The sequence below is a fragment of the Lemur catta genome, chromosome 6 (assembly GCF_020740605.2).
Source record: "Lemur catta isolate mLemCat1 chromosome 6, mLemCat1.pri, whole genome shotgun sequence".
Lineage (NCBI taxonomy): Eukaryota > Metazoa > Chordata > Mammalia > Primates > Lemuridae > Lemur > Lemur catta.
In genome coordinates this window covers 52,957,676-52,977,985 of record NC_059133.1, presented here as the reverse complement: position 1 = coordinate 52,977,985, position 20,310 = coordinate 52,957,676, and the positions used below count along the sequence as shown (strand labels likewise).

Here is a 20,310-nt window from a genome sequence, read left to right as displayed (position 1 = left end):
ACCTCACACTTCTGGGATCAAGCAATCCTCCTGCCTCAGCCTCCTGAGTAGCTGGGACTACAGGCGTGTACCACCATGCCCAGCTATTTTTTTCTATTTTTAGTTGCCCAGCTAATTTTTTTCTATTTTTAGTAGAGGTGAGCTCTTGCTCAGGCTGGTTTCGAAATCCTGAGCTCAAGAGATCCTCTCATCTCAGCTTCCTAGTGTGCTGAGATTACAAGTATGAGCCATCACACCTGGCCCAGGACATTCATTTTTGTAAGTAGAGAAGTAAAGAAGTTCAAACTCTTTCAGGTGAGCAAAAAGTTTATTAGCCATTTCTGCTCGAAAGGGCCCCTTTCTAAACAGGACTGTTTCTCTGACATACCAGGCAGAAAACAGCCACGTGTGCAGGAACTCACTTTCATTTATATGGCAAGTTACACTAGAAGCACATCTTAGAGCCATAGCACTTGCCCCCTGGGGTTCCCTAGGAATGGCCAGGGTGTGAGGTTTGTCCAGAGTCCTGTGACAAACCTTCAAGGTTTTAAGTTCCAGGAACTTGGTCTTTGCCCAGGCCTACACCCAAGGAATAGAGACATTCCTTTTAGGTAAACAATATATTGTACAAAAGACAGGGAATAATGGCATAATAGAGAAATAGCTAAGACCCAGTGCTTCTCTTCCTCTGTAAAAACACCAAATTCTATCCAATACTTTAAAAAGGAATTCCTGAATTCCCAGCAATCCTACCATCCCCGACCTCCAGGAGTGTTCTGTCTCCTAAGCACTGGGAAAGCGGGGACTAGGCAGCATAATATAGTGGGCAAAGCTTCACAGGCACATTAGATTGGCAGGATCATTTTATGGGGAGAAATGGTTGTGGCCAGCCTAGGGGCAGAGCAAGGGAGGAGACTGGTAAGAAGAGGATCAGCCTTCTCTCCTTTTCTACAGGGTGGAGCATCATATGGTGGGCTGAGGCAGAAAGCTCTCAGGCCCTGCAGGGAAAGAAGAAATTTAAAACTTGAGTCAGAAGTGAAGGGAAGAAAAAAGGAAAAGTTATCTCAGACATAAAGGAGTTAGAAGAAAGAAATGGAATCCTATCATATTTCTGTGCTCCCCACCAAAGGTCAATGCTAGTGTGTACCAATTTAGGCTTACCAGCTATTAAAATGTTGAAATCCTTCCATACAGGAAAAAAAGCCACTGCCCTGAGCCCTCCAAGTACCTCCCAAATGTCCTGGCCTGCCCCCAGGACACCTGCACCTCCCAGCACATCGGGCAGCCTCCAGAAGCCTATTTAGAACTATTGCCAACATCCATTCTGATTCATCGCTGCCCCCTCCACACCCATGTTATGCTTTTACTTCTCACCCCAAATCCCTGGGTTAACCCAGCTTAGAAAGGGCACATGCCTGATTTCCTAACTGTGGAGAGCAACATCATGATGTGTGAGCAACATCATGGGGTAGGAGGGGTAAGAGATAGGGAAAGAACAGGGGAACCATAGTTCCTAGTAGTCAGAAGGAATCAAGGGTCCATCAGTGTAGAAATGGCTGGGGCGGGAGACATAAGCCTCGTCCACGGTGTTCTGGCCAGCCAACAGCGGATCACCATTTGGCATGATTTCTTCAATCTTTATACAGTTTCTATCCACGGTGTTCAGGCCAGCCAACAGTGGGTCACCATTTGGCATGATTTCTTCAATCTTTACACAGTTTCTAAAAACTAAGATATCCAGAGAAGAAAGTCAGGCCCTGATCTTAGTTGGGAGCTCCTAACCCATCAGGGAAAGTGAGGGAGGATGGCAGGAAAGGCCTGGACAGGGCCTGAGGGAGAACTTGGGGGATGGAGGAACAGGGAGGTGGGGGAAGGTATCTGAATTTCCTAATAAAAGGAATCACAAGGAAATGAGCCTCTCTCCAATGAGGAGCTTGAAGCTTAGCTTTTTCTGTAATGGGTGAGGGAAGGGAGGTGGGAAGGAGAATGTGTGCCCCCTTCCCTAGCCCCATCTCAACACTTACTTTCCATTTCCTCGGTATTCAAGTGTCTCAGATCACGAGGCAAATCTGGCTCTGGCACTGGCTGTGATATAGGTATTAGGTTTGGCTCTGGTAGTCTTTGTGATGCCAAGCATAGTGTGGGCTCCGGCACTGGCTCTAGCTTAGGCTCCAGCACAAGCTCCAGAGTGGGCTCCAGCAGAGATTCCAGAGTGGGCTCCAGCACAACCTCCAGAGTGGGCTCCAGCACAGGCTCCAGAGTAAGCTCCAGCATGGGCTCCAGCACAGGTTCTAGTGCTGGTTCCAGATGCAGCCCTGCCTTCAATAGTGGCTCTAACTCCAGGCCTAGCCCTAGCTCTGGCTTTGGCTCTGGTACGAGCCCTGGCTCCTGGTCTAATGATTCCAGCTCTGGCTCCAGCTGAAGCTCTATCGGTTGTTGCAGTTCATCCACCTGTCTGGATACCCCAAGACAGACAAAGGGTCAGGGCTCAATGATTTAGCTGAAGTAGCGAATGATAGAGCAAGCAGAAACTGTCTCTCTAACCTAAAAAGGCAGTAGAGCAGAAGGCTAAAGAGCATGGGCTTTGGAATCAGGCTTGCTAGAGTTTGAACCATTTCATTTACTAGCTGAGTGACCTTAGGCAAGTTCCCTAACTTCTCTGAGCCTCATATATATCATCTGTAAATGAGAACAACAATACCTAACAATTCTTTTCTTTTTTAGAGGCAGTGTCTCACTCTGTTGCCCAGGCTGGAGTACAGTGGCATGATCATAGCTCACTGCAGCCTCAAACTCCTGGGCCCAAGCGATCCTCCTGCCTTAGCCTCCTAAGTAGCTAGTACTAGAGGTGCACACCAATATGCCCAGGTAATTTTTAAATTTTTTATAGAGAAAGGGGTCTTGCTATGTTGCCCAGGCTTGTCTCAAACTCCTTCACTCAAATGATTCTCTGGCCTTGGCCTCCTGAAGCACTGAGATTACAGGCATGAGCCACTGTGTCCAGCCCCTAACAATTCTTTTTTTTTTTTTGGAGACAGGGTCTCACTCTGTCACCTGGGATAGAGCACAGTGGCATCCTCCTAGCTCATTGCAACTTCAAACTCCTGGACTCAACCAATCTTCCTGCCTCAGCTTCCCAAGTAGCTGGGACTACAGGCATGAGCCACCACACGTGGGTAATTTTTTAATTTTTTTATAGAGACAGTCTAGCTTTTCCTCAGGCTGGTCGTAAACTCCTGGCCTCAAGCAATCCTCCCACCTTGGCCTCCCCAAGTGCTAGAATTACAGGTGTGAATTGCCATGCCTTGTTCCCCTAATAATTCTTGAGAGGCAATAGGATGGTTAAAAGCAGGGCTTTGGAATGTGACAGACCTGTATAATTTATTAGCCATGTACCTTAGCTATGCCACTTACTATTCCAAACTTTGGTTTCCTCAGCTGAAAATAATAATAGTGTCTACCTGACAGGATTATTGTGAAGATTGCATAAAATGAGAAAATGAACACAAAGAATTTAGCCTAGTACCTGGCACATAATAATTTTTTAATAAATGTGGCTATCAGGCTATCATTATTATCTACTCTGCTGGGTTTTTTTTTTTTTTTTTTGAGACAGAGTCTCCCTCTGTTGCCCGGGCTAGAGTGCAGTCGGCATCATCATAGCTCACTGCAACCTCCAACTCCTGGACTCAAGTGGTCCTTCTGCCTCAGCTTCTTGACTAGCTGGGACTACAGGCGTGTGCCACCACACATGGCTAATTTTTCCATTTTTAGTAGAGATGGGGTCTTGCTCTTGCTCTTTCTCAGGCTGGTCTCGAACTCCTAAGCTCAAGCAATCCTCCTGCCTTGGGTTTCCAGAGTGCTAGGATTACAGGCATGAGCCACACTGCACATGCCCCTGATGGGTTCTCATAAGAATTAAATGGAAAATGTTTTTTAAAAATCTAGTCCCATTCCTGGCATCGAGTAGGTGCCCACTAACGCCAGTGATCATGATCTTTATTGTCAAGGAACCCCTGTGGAGTCAACCTAAGGATGGCAGCAGGAAAATATGAGAGAGAACAGAGACTAGAAGAAAGGAAAAAACTGGAGGGCTACAGAGTGTGGGTCAGTAGGAAGAGAAGGCTGGAAAGATTGGAATTGGACAGATTAGAGTCACTATGTATCAGTCTAAAAGGATTAGGGCAGATCGGTTCATAGCTCACCTATTAGAGACCACAATGAGCCTATGTTTCAGGTATTTCCTCCGTTCCTGGAGATTAACTGTGGGGACATACACAGGAGGCAGGAGATCAGTGGGTTGGACACAAAGCCTGAGGGCCCCTTAGGGCAGATAGTCTTGACAGTCATATCCCCCTGCTAACTAATAATATCTCATGGACAAATCCCTTAACTTCTCTGCATATCAGTTTTTCCATGTTTGAAAGGAAGGAGTTAGATTGATGGATGTCTGAGGATCCCTGTAATCTAGCAATGAAGTATGTCAACGATTCTCACCTTTCTCCTGGTAGTAGCACCCAAAAGCCTCATCCCGGGGGATTCGGGGATAGAGAAAGCGCAGTGGGTTCTCGGGGATATTCTCCTCAGTGAGCAGCTGGTAGTGGCGGATGATTTCAGTCAGTGGGAGTGACTGCAGTACCTCCTTGGTGTAAGGTTGCACAGAGCAGATGAGCACCTTATCTGGAGAGTGGATGCAGGGACAGGCAGGCTTGAGGGAAGAGGCTGGGCCAGGGAGTTCCCATTCTCACTGCCCAACCCCAAACCTGCTGAGGGATTCAGGACAGAGCCAGGAGAACCAAGGGCAGGCAGAGGGGCAAAAGGATAGCCAGGCAGAAAGGACAGGCTGTGGGAATGGCTGGGCAGGGCAGCTGACCATCATCCTGGTGCTCCACCCAGGAGCAGGTAATGCCCCCTTCTGATGATTCACTGAAGCGCAGTAGAAAGGTGCCAGAGATGGTCTTCTTCAGCAGCCGGCGCTCCTGGCTCCGGCTCACAAAGCCCATGATGCGTCTGGAACACAGAAAAGAGTTGTGAGAAACACCCCTCCTCCATTGCCCCTGCCCTCCCTCTTCTTGTATGGGAAAAGAGCACCAGGTTTTGGTGCTAGCTCTGCCACTTACAAACTTTTCCATCTTGTCCAATTCACTTCGCATTACTGACAATATCTACCCTCCCAGGGTTTGAAGGATGCAAGGAGTCAGTGAGATCACACAGATGACACACTTTTTTTTGGAGACAGGGTCTCACTCTGTTGCCCGGGCTACAGTACAGTGGCATCATCATAGCTCACTGCAACCTGGGCTCAAGTGATCCTCCTGGTTCAGACTCCCAAATACGTGGGACTACAAGTGCACACCAATACACTCAGCTAATTTTTAAAAATTTTTGTAGAATTGGGGTCTCACTATGTTGCCTAGACTAGTCTCGAACTCCTGGACTAAAAAGATCCTTTCACCTCAGCTTCCCAAAGTGCTGGGATTATAGGCATGAGCCAACAGGCTTGGCAGAAAAGCACTTTTAAAGGCCAGGTGCTAGTTACTGCACTCCTGCCTGGGTGACAGAGTGAGAACCCTGTCTCTTAAAAAAAAAAAAAAAAAAAAGGTGAGGGGGGCCCAAAAGCCAAGTGCTGTACAAATCAGTAGGCAGTATCACAGAAAGAGCATGAGGTTGGGAGTCACATAGATCTGGGTTCGAATCCCAACTCTGTCCCTTGGGTAAGTTCTTTAACTTTGCTGAGACTTAGCTTTCTCACCTGAAATGAAAGTAGCAGGCCAGGCAAGGTGGCTCACACCTGTAATCCCAGCACTCTGGGAGGCCAAGGCAGGAGGATCACTTGAGCTCAGGAGTTCAAGACCAGACTGAGCTAGAGCAAGACCCCATCTCTACTAAAAATAGAAAAATTAGCCTGGTGTTATGGCTCAAGCCTGTAGTCCCAGCTACTTGAGAGGTCGAGGCTAGAGGATCGCTTGAGCCCAGGAGTTTGAAGTTGCTGTGAGCTATGATGACACCACTGCACTCTACCCACAGTGACAGAATGAGACCCTGTCTCAAAAAAAAAAAAAAGAAGAAGGAAATTGAACCCCGCTCCTGACCACCCCCACCTTCATATTAAAAAAAAAATGAAAAAAAAAAATGAAGGTAGCAAAACCCACCACTCAGTGTAGTTGTAAGGATTAAATGAGATAATCCATGAAGCGCACCCAACAAGCTCTGGAACATAGTAGATGCTTCACAAATACTAGCTACCACTACAACTATTATTACAAATGTGAGGGGGTAACCTCGCACCAGTTTTTGCTCTCTTTCTGTTTGCCACATGAGGGCGCACAGAGTTCACTCTCAGACCCAGAAAGCACGGGCCCCGCATCAGAAGGCTGACCAAGGCCTTACCCATCATTCCAGAGATCCTTCAGGTGGTCATGTACCAGCTCCAGAATTTTGTCCAGCCATGTCCAGAATGGGAGCTTGCCAGGGGGACTCTCTCGCTGAAGGATGAATGGAAAGGCAGGAAGAGATGAGGAATTGCCCCTGGTGTGGGGAAGGAGTGATGTGGGAAGGGGCCAGTATTTGGATTGGGGGTGAGATCTAGCTACATAGGATGCAGGGTGTTACCTTAGTGAAGTCAGCCCAGGACAACAATGTATCCTCAGTCCTAGAGTTCTGCCCTGTGGGACAGATAGTCACAAACAGTTCAGATGACAAAGGAGGCCAGAGATCCTGGGATAGATAGGACAGAAGGCCAGGGAAGACTAAGGGTGGGGAAAGGCTGAGAGACAAGATGGAAATCTGTACCGAACAGCTTGTTTCTCAGCATGCTCAGCTGCTCTGGGTTCAGGCCTCGGCCAATGTAGGAGGAGAACTGCCAACTGAGAGCAGGGCCCAGCAAGCTCCAGGGGGCCTTGGGAGGGCTGGAGAAGAACTGCTGGTTCTGCAGGGGTGGGAGGAGGGCAGCATGGCTCAGAAGCAGCCTCTCACACCAAGTTTCCACACCCCTCCTGTCTACCCTTCACCTCCTACCTGTGGGTTTGGGCTGAGCAGATTGAACCAGAGAATGGAGGCCCAGGCAATCGAGAGTTGGTTCATGTTAGAAATAATTACCACAGGGAGGGTGTCCGTCTGGGGAGAATATAGGGGTCACAGAGGAAGGATGTGATGTTTCTAGCTGCAGACATTTGGTAGGGGAAAGGGGTGATCTCCCACCCAAGAAGCTTCTGTTTACCCCCTCCCTGTGCCTTCTTCCGAATCTGCTTCATCTCTCCCTGACCTCCGCTTTCACTCACTTTCAGCTCCTCCTTCAGACCCTGGTAGGTGTATTTGACCGTGAAGCTGATGATGTGCAGTTCCTCTGTCACACCTAGTGGCCCCTAGGTCAGCCAAAGAAAGAGTGATCAGAGAGCCCTTTGGCAAGTTCCTCCTGCTCCCCAATCCTCTGTGCAGGCCTCACCTTATTGCTGCCCTTTCCTGAGCCACCTGAACGTTGCTCCACCAGAGTCTGCAAATTGAGGGGAAGGAGAGAAAAATGCCAGTGTGGGGACCCTCGGGTCCCCAGAATCCCTGTTTTTCCTCAAGTCCTCTCAAGGCCTAGGAACTTCCCCCAACCCCTTCTTCCTTTAGGCTAGAAGCCTAAGCTAGTAGCCCTTCTTACCAGATAGCCAAAGTCCCAAATTAAGCCCTGACTCTGCCCCTTCTCAGGGGTCAAAGTTTTCTTGTTTGAGGTCAGAATGTTGAATTTCCGGAAGCTGTTCCAAGAGGAAGAAGATATATGGAGACAAGGAACAATGTTATTATAAAAACTCAGTAGGAAAACAGCAAAAATTCTACTTCATTTCAGATCTCCCCTTCTCCCTTTGTCCATATCCCTCCCAAATCTCCTTCCTCCCTGTTTGTGCTCCCACCAGGACTGCTGAAGGTGGTTGTGTAGGTCATGCAGTGTAGAAATGTTTGCAGCATCCTTGTCAGGCACTTACCCTTGTAATTGAGGAGGATTCCTGAAAAAAAAAAATACAAAAAAAAAAAAATCATTTGGAAGTAAAAGAATATAGGCGATAGACCTGGGATCAAACCTGACTCTGCAGCTGACTAGCTCTGTAGCCTTGCAAAAAATAATTTCTGCACTAGTTTTCTGGTTTGTATGGTATATTGGTCATACCTAACTCATGGGATTGCTATGACAATTAAATGAGTACTTGACATGCTGCATGTCACATAGAAAATGTTCAACAAAAAAGATGAGTTATTATTTCTATAAGGTAGGAATGGAAGGGGGAAGAAGACAGTCCTAGGGCTCTGTTGTGAAGACTGGGTATCTCCTCCACCCCAGCAACTGGCCACCCCTTGGTCCTACCCTTCACCTGGCCCAATTTACCTGTCAACAGAGACTTCCACAGTCAGTGACTCATTGCCTTCCTGGAGTCTCACCAGCAGCCTGGGGGAAGGAAGGTAGGTGGGGGAAAGTTGTAAACCTCAACCTCCTGGATAGGCCAGACAGATGTTTGAAAAAGATAAGGGAAGCTATTAGAAGAGGTAAGTGGATTGAGCAGAAAGGGAGAAGAACAAGAGTGGGAGGGTCTCTAAAGCCAGGAAATGCACAGCGTCAGGGTTGGAAGCAGGAATGAGTTCTGAAATGCCAACCTTGTTCGCACGGTGAACTTGATCCCAGTCTTGATGATGAGGGGTCGATGGGGAGTTTGAGGCATGCAGGGCTGATTTTCTACCACAAAGGCTCTGGGGAGAGAGGTGTGGAGAGAATATACAGCTCAGTATGCAATAATGGCTCCCCCTGTTCCTTCCCTTCCCAGAGGTCCCTCCCTGGCCTCTAGACCTGTGTAGCAGACGCTGTAGCAACTCTGTGACCTGGGCCTTCAGCAGGTCCACCTTGGTCAGAGGGTCACCTTTGTAGCTAACCAGGTTACTCAATCCCTTCAGTTCCTTCAGCAGCTGCCGCAGGTGAAATAACAGCTTTGCTCCAGCTGTGAACCTGGATGACAGAAAACAGGGAGAGAGATTCCATGAGTTTCCTGGAACCCCCATCTAGACTCCAAGAGCTCTCCTTAAATACATGGAGAGTCACAAACTGATTGGGCATGGTGGCTCATGCCTGTAATCCCAGAAGTTCGGGAGGCTCAGGTGAAAAGATCACTTGAGTCCAGGAGTTCCAGACCAGTCTAGGCAACACAGAGAGACCCAATCTCTATAAAAAAAATTAAAAAATTAGTTGAGTAAGGTGGCACATGCCTGTGGTCCCAGCTACTCAGGAGGCTGAGGCAGGAGGATCACCTGAGCCTAGGAGTTTGAGGCTGCAGTGAACTATGATCATGACACTGCACTCCAGGCTAGGCAGCAGAGCCAGACCCTGTCTCTAATTTAAAAAACAAGAAGAAAAGAGAAAAAGAAAAGAAAAGAAAGAAAGGAAGGAAGAAACTGATTGGGGCAAAAAAAGAATCCAGGAAGCTTATGAAAGATTATTTAACATGATTCATAATATAAGAAATGAAAATCAAAGTGATTTTCACATTCAAAACTGATAAAACGTTCATTAACATAATTACAGCTCATATTCATATGAAGTTTGCTATACCCAATTTTACACATATTAATGTATTTAATCCTCACAACAACTCTAAGGCAGGTGCTATTATTATCCTCCATTTTACAGATGATAAAACTGAGGCACAGGGCCAGGGGCAGTGGCTCACGCCTGTAACCCTAGCACTCTAGGAGGCCAAGGTGGGTGGATCGTTTGAGCTCAGGAGTTCAAGACCAGCCTGAGCAAAAGTGAGACCCCGTCTCTACTAAAAAAAATAGAAAGAAATTAGCTGGACAACTAAAAGTATATATAGAAAAAATTAGCCGGGCATGGTGGCGCATGCCTGTAGTCCCAGCTATTCGGGAGGCTGAGGCAGTAGGATTGCTTGAGCCCAAGAGTTTGAGGTTGCTGTGAGCTAGGCTGACGCCACAGCACTCTAGCCTGGGCAACAGAGTGAGACTCTGTCTCAAAAAAAAAAAAAACAAAACTAAGGCACAGAAAGTTTAAGTGACTTGCTCAAGGTCATACAACTAGTAAAGAATGAATGTTGTATGTGATCCCAGGCAGTCTGGATATAGAACTTATCCTTTTTTTTTTTTTTAAGACAGGGTCTTGCTTTGTTGCCCAGGCTAGAGTGCAGTGGCATCATCATAGCTCACTGCAATCTCAAACCTCCTATCTTAGCCTCCCAAGTAGCTGGGGTTATAGGCCCGCGCCATCAGGCTAGGCTACTAATTATTCTATTTTTAGTAGAGACAGGGTCTTGCTCTTCCCAGGCTGGTCTTGAACCCCTGAGCTCAAGCAATCCTCCTGCCTCAGCCTCCCAGAGTGCTAGTATTACAGGGGTGAGCCACTGTGCCTGGCCAGAACCCATACTTTTAACTACTATATTTTATTGTCTCTGTAATAAAAAATAATAAATATAAGCAATGCGTTGACAGGCAACAACCATACATTACATATGAGACAACATATTGGGACAACTTTTCTGGTAGGCAGTTTGAAACTATCTTTTTAAAAGCCTCAGCAAATGTACACACATTTTGCAGTATTCAATTTCTAAGCTATATCCTAAGGAAATAACCAGACAAATGAACAAAGATAAATATACAAGAAAGTTCATAGCTTTGTTATTTGTAATGGAAAAATTAGAAACAATTGGTATTAGTTAAATAAATTATAGCATGTTCACATTATAAAATAGTATAGAACCATTAAAAATGGTAATACAAGCCCAAATTTTTACATGGAAAATGTATTTCATTACCATGTTGAATGGTTATAATAGTTTTTTTTTCTTTTTTTTTTTTTGAGACAGAGTCTCACTCTGTTGCCAGGGCTAGACTGCCACAGCATCAGCCTAGCTCACAGCAACCTCAAACTCCTGGGCTCAAGCAATCCTGCCTCAGCCTCCCGAGTAGTTGGGACTACAGGCATGCGCCACCATGCCCGGCTAACTTTATATATATTTATATATATATATATTTATATATATTTAGTTGTCCATATAATTTCTTTCTATTTTTAGTAGAGATGGAGTCTCACTCTTGCTCAGGCTGGTCTCGAACTCCTGAGCTCAAACGATCCGCCTGCCTTGGCCTCCCAGAGTGCTAGGATTACAGGCATGAGCCACTGTGCCCGGCCAATAGATTTTTTTTAAAAAAAGAAAAATGTGTTTTACATGTAACATAATATTACATGTAACATTTTAAAATACATAAAAGTATAATATTTTGCATGGAAAAATATTCTTTTTTTTGTGGAAGTGGAAGATAGTGAGGAAAAATATTCTTACATGTCCAAAAATATTACATTAAAAATTATCAGATATTACATATATGATATGATTCTACTTCTGTTTAAAAGAGGTGTATAGGAAGGGCGCAGTGGCTCATGCCTGTAATCCTAGCACTTTGGGAAGCCAAGGCAGGAGGATCACTTGAGGCCAGAAGTTTGAGACCAGCCTGAGCCCATCACTACAAAAACCAGAAAAATTAGCTGGGTGAGGTGGTGTGTGCCTATAGTCCCAGGTACTGGGGAAGCTGAGGTAGAAGGATCATTTAAGCCCAGGAGTTTGAGGTTGTAGTGAGCTATGATGATGCCACTGCACTCTAGCCCAGGCGACAAAGTGGGAGTCTGTCTCAAAAAAAAAGAAAAAAAAAAAAAACAAACCAACAACAAAAACAGCAAAACAAAATAGCTAAGATATGGAATTGACCTAAGTGTCCATCAACAGATAAATAAATAAATAAAATGTTGTGTATGCAAGTTAGTTAGAAGCCAGGCCAAAAAAAAAAGAAAGAGTGGTGTGTGTACATATATATAATGGAATACTATTCAGCTACTAAAAAGAATCCTGTCATTTCCCTGCAACATGGATGGAACTGGAGGTCATTATGTTAAGTAAAATAAGCCAGGCACAGAAAGACAAATATTATGTGTTCTCACTCATAGGTGAGAGTTAGAAAACCTTAATCTCATGAAGATAGAGTGTAGAATGATAGTTACCAGAGACTGGGAAGGGTGTATGGGGGTAAGGGGATGAAAAAAGGTTGGTTAATGAGTACAAACATACAGTTAGATAGAGGAATAAGTTCCAGTGTTTGATAGCACAGTAGAGTGACTGTAGTTAGCAACATATGTTGTATATTTCAAAATAGCTAGAAGAGAAGATCTGAAATGTTCCCAATGCCTAGGATTATAGGCATGAGCCATCGAGCCTGGCTTGAGGTATATTTTTAAAAGTCTAAATTACAATGAATCTTCTCATGAGAAAATATTTAAAAGAGTAGGTATTTTTCAAGTATGTTCAAGGACACATTAGTGATTTTTCCTACTTCACAATATAATTACTATAAAGTAAAAAGTTTACTGGGAAAGAAAGAAATAATAAATGTTTAAGGTGATGGATTTTTATCATTACACATTCTATGTATGTATCAAAATATCACATGTACTACATAAATATATACAAATATTATGTATCAATAAAAAATGCAAAAAAAGATGTATATTTGTATATGTGCATAGGAAAAATCTGAGGAAAATATATATTCAAAATCATAATCAGGGCCGGGCGCAGTGGCTCACGCCTGTAATCCTAGCACTCTGGGAGGCCGAGGCGGGTGGATTGTTTGAGCTCAGGAGTTAGAGACCAGCCTGAGCAAGAGCGAGACCCTGTCTCTACTAAAAATAGAAAGAAATTGCATGGACAGCTAAAAATATATAGAGAAAAAATTAGCCAGGCATGATGGTGCATGCTTGTAGTCCCAGCTACTCAGGAGGCTGAGGCAGAAGGATCGCTTGAGCCCAGGAGTTTGAGGTTGCTGTGAGCTAGGCTGATGCCATGGCACTCTAGCCCAGGCAACAGAGTGAGACTGTGTCTCAAAAAAAAAAAAAAAAAAAAAAATTATAATCAGGCCAGGCACAGTGGCTCACCCTTATAATCCTAGCACTTTGGGAGGCTGAGGTGGGAGGATCATTTGAGGCCAGGAGTTTGAGAGCGGCCTGAGCAACAGTGAGACCCTGTCTGTACTAAAAATAGAAAAATTTTACAGTGGCGTTAGATATGTGGAAAAATGTAAAAAGAATAAAAAATAAATAAATTAAATAAATAAATAAATAAATGAAAAATTAGCTGGGCGTAATGGCATATACCTGTAGTCCCAGCTACTCATGGCTACCCGGGAGGCTGAGGCAGAAGGACTGGTTGAGCCCAGGAGTTTGAGGTTGCAGCCAACTACAGTGATACCACTACATTCTAGCCTGGGTGAGGAAGATGCTGTCCCCCAAAAAAACAACAATAAAAAAACCATTAACAGTGGATAGCTCTAGATGACCAGATTATGGATGGTTTTTACTTGTTTTTCTCTTTTAAATTGTCTGAATATTTTTCAATTGTATACATTATATTTATAATCAGAAAAAGCAACAAAGTTCTTTCACTCTTAAAAAGAGTGAAACAAAAGATCAGCAGAAAACCAATGTCATATCACCTAGAGGAAAAGGTATATACTTTAACCCAGGAAAACCACTTCTGTGAATTTATATTATAGAAATAATTAGGGAAATAAACTAAACAAAGATGTAGTTATATTTCCTGCAGCACTTTAAAATGGCAAGAAATCACCCATAGGACATAGTTTGCCACACCCTGTATGATCATGACCTGGGCTCAAGCGATCTTTCCATCTAAGCTTCCTAAGTAGCTAAGTTGTGGTGTAAATATTATTCATATATATATACATATATATATTTTTTTATTTTTTATTTTTATTTTTTTGAGACAGGGTCTCTCTCTGTCACCCAGGCTGGAGAGCAGTGGCTTCCTCATAGCTCACCGCAGCAGCCTTGAACTCCTCAGCTCAAGTGATCCTCCTGCCTCCACTTCCAGAGTAGCTGGGACTACAGGTGTGTGCCACCACACCCGGATAATTTTTCTATTTTTTTGTAGAGACCGGGTCTCCCTCTTGCTCAGGCTGGTCTTGAACTGCTGGCCTCAAGTGACCCTCCCACTTCTGCCTCCCATAGTGCTATGATTATAGGTGTGAGCCATCAAGCCTGGCCTGAGGCATATTTTTAAAAGTCTAAATTATAATGAATGTTCTCATGAGAAAATATTTAAAAGAGTAGGTATTTTTCAACTATGTTCAAGGACACATTAGTGATTTTTCCTACATCACAATATAATTACTATAAAGTAAAGAGTTTAGAGGGGAAAAAATAACAAGAAATTCAAAATAACCTACACGTCCAAATATAGGGATTCATTAATTAAATTATCACCATATTGGGGACTATTATGCAACCATTAGAAGTAACATAGGTAAATACTATAACATACTGTTAAGTTTTTTAAAAACCCTCAGGTTTCACAAGAGTATGAACAATATGATTCAATTTCTGTTTCAGACTAGATAATAGGTAATTCTTTCTTTTCTTTCTTTCTTCCTTCCTTTCTCTCTTTCTTCTTTCCTTCTTTCCCTCCCTCCCTCCCTTCCTTCCTTTCCTCTCTTTCCTTCTCTCTCTCTCTCCCTCTCTCTCTTCCTTTCTTGTTTGGCATTATATTCATTGCAGTAAAAAAAATTAGGAAATATGCAAAAACTGGGCTCTGGGTTCCTTGGGTGGTGAGGATGAAGAGCAGAGTATAGCTGCAGCCAGACAAGGGAGCTGGGATCATTCTGGGGAACAGAAACTAATGAGAACAATGCCTCTTGCTGTACATAGGGCACTACAATTTACAACTCACAGTGGGTGGTGAGGACTAGGATTGGGTGAGGATGTGAAGGTACCTCTCACCATTTCTCTAGCTGTTCCAATCTGTTGTCTGGGGGGGCTCCAATGCAGGCTTTTTGCTGCTGGACTTTCCACTCCTCCAACTTTGGCAGCAGTAGCTCAATTAGGGTAGTTGACCGGCCTAGCAGTGCTTTGGAGGCATCCAGGACCTCCTAGGAAAGAGATAACATGAATGCTGAGCACCTCTCACTATTGCCCTCCACCATCCAACTGGGAATGAGGAGACAATGAAGCCAAGGCAAAGGGGCAAGGACCCAGATCCCTCATTTTTCCTAGTTCCCCACTCCCTCTGTCCTCTGCCTCCCACCTTTCTCTTTTTGTCCAGTTCATTGAGAGTTTCTTGCAGACGCTGCTGCTGTCTGGTCTGATGGGGGTCCAAAGAAGATGTCTCCCCTGGATGGCAGGAGCAGGAGTCAGATCATGGGATCCTTCTCCTTTCCTTTCTGTCCAGGGTCCCAGTTGGAGTCAGTGAAGGGGAATTTTGGAGGAAGAAGGGGAAACCGACCAAAGCAGGTACCTGTGGGATGCTCAGGCAAATTCTGAATGGTCATGCTTAGACCAGACACCCCTTCAATCTGCTAAGTCAGTTTTCCATGCATTTCCTTCAACATTGACTAGCTGTTCCGCAGCCAGACTTCCAAATCGACCTCCACAACATACCCTGACACTTCTAGCATTGCATGGTAGCAGGACTATAGTCAGGTGGAGTGTAGCCAAAGGTGACTAGTGATCACTGGTACTTTCCCCTCCCACCCTTGGCCTCTCAGCAGGCACTTGTCTTCCTCTCACCCTTCAGTGTACTTCCTACCTTACCTTTGATCTGAGTCTTATATCGGAAAGAGAAGACATCCTGTTGGTCTTTCAGTTCGCTGATGGATTTCACCAGCTTCTGCAGAGGGGATGGGACCCTGATGAGGCTGTTTCTGAGGGAGCAGGTAGGCTAAGCCCTGCCCACCCTAACTGTTGCCACATCTACCAACCTCCATCATAGCCCTTAAATCCAGGATCCGGGATTCAATCTCATGCTGCTGGCTTTGCATAGGTGCTTCAAGAACTGGGTTGCTTTGTTCCTGAAATAAGAGCCTCTGAGCACATTTCAACTCTGACCATTCATCCCTTAATCAGGGGTCCCAACCTATGCTGAGTTGTATAATTATTTCATTATTTATTACAATGTAATAATAGAAATAAAACTCACAATAAATGTAATCAAATGAATCACCCTGAAACCATACCCTGCTGGCCTCGTCTGTGGAAAAATTTTTTTCCATGAAAATGGTCCCTGGTGCCAAAAAGGTTGGGGACTGCTACTAAATCCACGCCTGAAATTATACCACAAGATGTGGGAGGATCCTGTTCTGAGACATTCCCTGAGTCTTTTCCATGGTTCCTCTCTACTCCAGGAGCTTCCAGTGTCACCACCAAATTGTCCTCACCAGTTGAGCCCTCTGAGCCTGAATCAGAATTCTTTTTTCATCCAGAAGGAGATTAAACATCATCTCAGCCAATTGGGTAGGGCCCTGGGAAAAGGCCTAGAGTAGGAAAAGAGAAAAGATTGATCCAATTCAACCATCCCCAATGCCTACCACCCTAGACCATCCCCACCAATGACCCCAGTACTTCCTCTTCCTTCAGCGTCCCTAATAGCCTTTTCCCTTTCATCATTGGACCCCCAAACCCTGGCACCCTCCCAGCAGTGTCATGCAGACCCTGTCCTCTCTGCCAGTGATCTGCCAAATCCAGACTCTGTCCCCCTTTCCCCAGATCTGTCCCTCTCTCCCTCCTTGCACCTCCAGGTACTATTCCATACCCCACACCTTACTCCTCTGCACTCAGCTCCCAGCCCTATCTTGTATTCCCCATTCCTGCAGGTACCTGAATGTCCCGGTAGAATTTTCGCAAGTTATGATGTAGCAACAAGAGCTCACGGTCCTGGCTGCAGCGGCCACACTCATAGTTCAGTTGGTCCAAGAAGTGGAAGAATAGCATGTTAGCCTTGGAATCATCATTGCCCAGTACAGCTTCCTGCCTGGGGACCAGTGACAACAAGGATTAGTGTTTCTGCTACTGTACAGAGGCTTTCCAACCCACCTCTGCCCATGATACCTCCAGGATCCTGGGGGCTGAGAAGAAAGGAACCAACTTCTTCACCACCCCCCAACTTCCTAAAGGCCTCACCAGTTCTGGTCTTCAATCCAGACGGCCAAGTACTGTCGAATGTCCACTGGCAGGAGGCTATGTGAGTAGAGCTGGTGTAGCTGGTCCTGAAATGGGCTGTCAAGATTCTGCAGCATCTCCCACTGTGCCATTTGGGATCTGAGTCAGAAGGATGCAGGTTCCCAATTGGATATTTTGCTGGACTGAATTGTCCATAGTCTCATGATTGTTTCTTATTACTAGTTTAAAATGTTTAAGTTATAAAAGTAAAAAAAAATACAGAAAACATTACAGTTTACATTGGCCCTACTCCCAATAGTGGTTCCTTTCCTTCTTCTCCAGAAGTAACCACTGTTATCAGTTTGGTGCACATTCTTCCAAGGAGTATTATGGGTAGAGTATCCCTTATCTATAATGCTTGGGACCAGAAGCATTTTGGATTTCAGATCTTTTTTTTTTTTTTGGAATACTTGCGTTATATACTTACCAGCTGAACAACCCTAATCCAAAAATCCAAAATCTAAAACGCTTTAAAATCTGAAACTGGGCCGGGTGCGGTGGCTCACACCTGTAATCCTAGCACCCTGGGAGGCCGAGGTGGGCAGATCCTTTGAGCTCAGGAGTTCGAGACCAGCCTAAGCCAGAGCGAGATCCTGTCTCTACTAAAAAAAATAGAAAGAAATTAGCTGGACAACTTAAAATACATAGAAAAAATTAGCCAGGGATGGTGACGCATGCCTGTAGTCTCAGCTATTTGGGAGGCTGAGGCAGGAGGATTGCCTGAGCCTAGGAGTTTGAGGTTGCTGTGAGCTAGGCTGACGCCACGGCACTCTAGCCTGGGCAACAGAGTGAGACTCTGTCTCAAAAATAAATAAATAAATAAAATAAAATCTGAAACTATTTGAGCAATGACATGATATTTAGAGGAAATGCACATTGGAACATTTTGGATTTTTGGATTAGGGATCCTCAAACTGTATTTAACAGTTCCAATACATGTGTCTTCTTGTTTTAATGGCAATTTTCAAACACACACAAAAGTAGAGTGAATAGGACAAGGATCTTCCAGGTACCTATCATCTAGCTTCAACAAACAATAATATTTCTACTGTTCTATTTATCTGTGTCCCTCAATTATTTATTTTAAATTTGTGTTTATTTATGCTAAAGTATTTAAAGATCGGGATCAGTCTCAAGTATTTATTTATTTATTTATTTATCTTAGAGACAGGCTTTTGCTCTCTTGTTCAGGCTGGAGTGTAGTGGAACGATCATAGCTCACTGCAACCTCCAACACCTGGGCTCATATGATCCTCCCACCTCAGCCTCCTGAGTAGCTGGGACTGCAGTCCCACACCTGGCTATTTTTTAAAATCTTTTTTGTAGAGATAGGTTCTCACTAGTTGCCCAGGCTGGTCTCAAACTCTTGACCTTAAGTAATCCTCCCACCTCGGCCTCCACAAGTGCTGAGATTACAGGTGTGAACCACAGCATCTCACAGTCTTAAGTATTTATTACAGAATGATCCCTGGTATCCCTGAAGTTTTTTAGGGGCTAAAATCTTCTTGGAGGTAAGTTAAGTACACTCTTTAAACTGCCCTCTCACCTGACCAGCCTTAAAAAAAAATACAAAAATAAATCGCCCTCTATGTAGGAAGGAGGAATTCTATTCTAGAAGATGTTTAAATGCTGTGCAAAATTGTGACACTTTTATGACCTGTGAATCTCTGATTCTCCATATGGATTAACTTTGTGAGACCCCAAATTTTCACTTAAAACTGGTTTATGCCTGTCACGAAGCAGGCTGTACCATGCATCTTTCTCTCCACTGCCATCTAATGTCTGTTTAGGAAATGGAAACTTACTCTGTTGCAGGCTGAGTCTAACAAACATGCGTATCTGTGGTCTAAAAAGGTCACATGATTTTATCACAAAACAAAGAAAAATGTTTGGGGTGGGAGAGAGTCTTTTCCACCAGCATGAATAAAGCTGCCCTTCTAGAAACTGGGGAGGGGAGGGATTGAGCAGGGGCTCCTATTTTTCATTTTAACTCTTTTAGTGGTGCTTGACTTTTTAAACTATGTATCTGCACTGCTTTTAAGAAACAAAAAAATGATGAGGTCATTTCTTGAGGAACTAAGTGGCTGGTATCAAAGGAGCAAGGCAGCAAGTGAGCCCTGAGATTTAAATATTAAAACAAACAAAAAACCAAAACCTGAAACAGTTCTCTCCAAACAGATCGCAAACACTGAGGTTAAGAGCCGTAACACTCAATTTTTTTCCTCCAGTTATCTTTCACTCTCTTAGGCAACATATTTTGCACTCAGTAACCTTTTCTGAAATGAACTGGATTTTGTGTGTGACCTTAGGCAAATAATTTCACCTTTCAGTGTCTTACACTTTTTTACATAACGAATAAAGATGATAAATCGTATCTATTTTTGGACATTGTTTTTTGGTGAAGATAAAAAATAATGCAAAGCAGAGGCAAAAGCATTGCCTAAGACACCGAACCAATGCAACAATGCAACCCAGGTTCCTGGTCTTGAAACCCACGGAGTACTCTTGGGAGGACGTTAGGGTCGGGGAGCTAGGCTGGGCAGGAGGGTAAGATCCAGGCAGGACCCAGTGGACGACAGCTCCTATTTCAACCTGGGGACACAAGCTGCGCGGTCCAGGGCGTACCCACCACGACCAGCAGCCCTTCCCAAGGGGGGATTCTCACTCTCACCCCACCCTACCCCAGCACACCCTCTCAGGGACCATACCTTGTTAGGGTCTCAGTCCCCGCGCCCTCCAATGGCTTTGGTAGCGACTTCCGGTCCCCAGAGAAACAGAGCCTCCCGCCCCGCCCCCAACTTCGACCCGCCCCTCGGACCCGCCCCTTTGTAGAGGGCTTGGGTCGGCCCCTAAAGCCCCAAGCTCTCCATTCCCAGCCGGCACCCCGCCCCTGGCGGTCACTCACAAGCCCTTCCCCAGACTGTGAGCTCATTGGTGCCGCCGCAACTCCGCCCCCCCCAGGGCGGGACAAGCTGGCCAAAACCACACCTCCAGCTCCAGGGATTGGTGGAGAAGCTCAAGTAAGCCCCGCCCCATACCTACGTGAGGAAGTGTCCAATTAATGGACTACCCCCCCCCGACTGGAACAGCTGATTTTCGAGAACTTACCCTTTGATGGCGGAACCGAAACTAGCTTGAGAGCCCTGGAGGAACTAAGGGATCCGTAGGAAGGGGTGGGACCGGAATTTCGACGCTCTGGCATGGGAAGGGGAGGGTTGAGATGATAAAAACAATAACTATTTATTGAGAGTTCCGTGATAAGCACTTTACCTACATTGTGTCATCCCTAATTT

The 20,310-nt window shown here is 44.9% G+C and overlaps 1 protein-coding gene across 2 annotated transcripts; it reads right to left on the bottom strand.

The window, feature by feature from the left end:
• Window positions 1–288: 288 nt before the first annotated feature.
• Window positions 289–19,790, bottom strand: STAT2 (signal transducer and activator of transcription 2). 2 transcript variants are annotated; one of them, XM_045553635.1, is made up of 24 exons: window positions 19,726–19,790; window positions 16,979–17,116; window positions 16,676–16,829; window positions 16,237–16,332; window positions 15,781–15,870; window positions 15,614–15,689; window positions 15,108–15,193; window positions 14,804–14,952; window positions 8,801–8,956; window positions 8,611–8,703; window positions 8,345–8,404; window positions 7,947–7,967; window positions 7,625–7,718; window positions 7,424–7,471; window positions 7,260–7,343; window positions 6,997–7,095; window positions 6,772–6,907; window positions 6,592–6,644; window positions 6,370–6,464; window positions 4,853–4,989; window positions 4,477–4,659; window positions 4,185–4,242; window positions 2,004–2,434; window positions 289–1,707 (listed from the first exon to the last, which is right to left on the bottom strand). In XM_045553635.1, exons 2-24 carry the CDS (start codon window positions 17,107–17,109, stop codon window positions 1,493–1,495), a joined length of 2,745 nt encoding a protein of 914 aa, XP_045409591.1. In that variant the 5' UTR covers window positions 17,110–17,116; window positions 19,726–19,790; the 3' UTR covers window positions 289–1,492. The 2 variants fall into 2 exon arrangements, with proteins under 2 accessions (XP_045409591.1, XP_045409592.1); XM_045553636.1 differs by lacking the exon at window positions 19,726–19,790 and adding an exon at window positions 17,445–17,474.
• Window positions 19,791–20,310: the final 520 nt, after the last annotated feature.

Excerpts from the sequence above, each read along its gene's own strand:
- STAT2 (XM_045553635.1), bottom strand. The coding sequence starts at position 17,109 with ATGGCACAGTGGGAGATGCTGCAGAATCTTGACAGCCCATTTCAGGAC. Across the intron at positions 6,645-6,771 it reads GCTGAGAAACAAGCTGTTCG|GGCAGAACTCTAGGACTGAG; the intron begins GTACAGATTTCC and ends TCTGTCCCACAG. Across the intron at positions 1,708-2,003 it reads GAATACCGAGGAAATGGAAA|TTTTTAGAAACTGTGTAAAG; the intron begins GTAAGTGTTGAG and ends TGGATATCTTAG.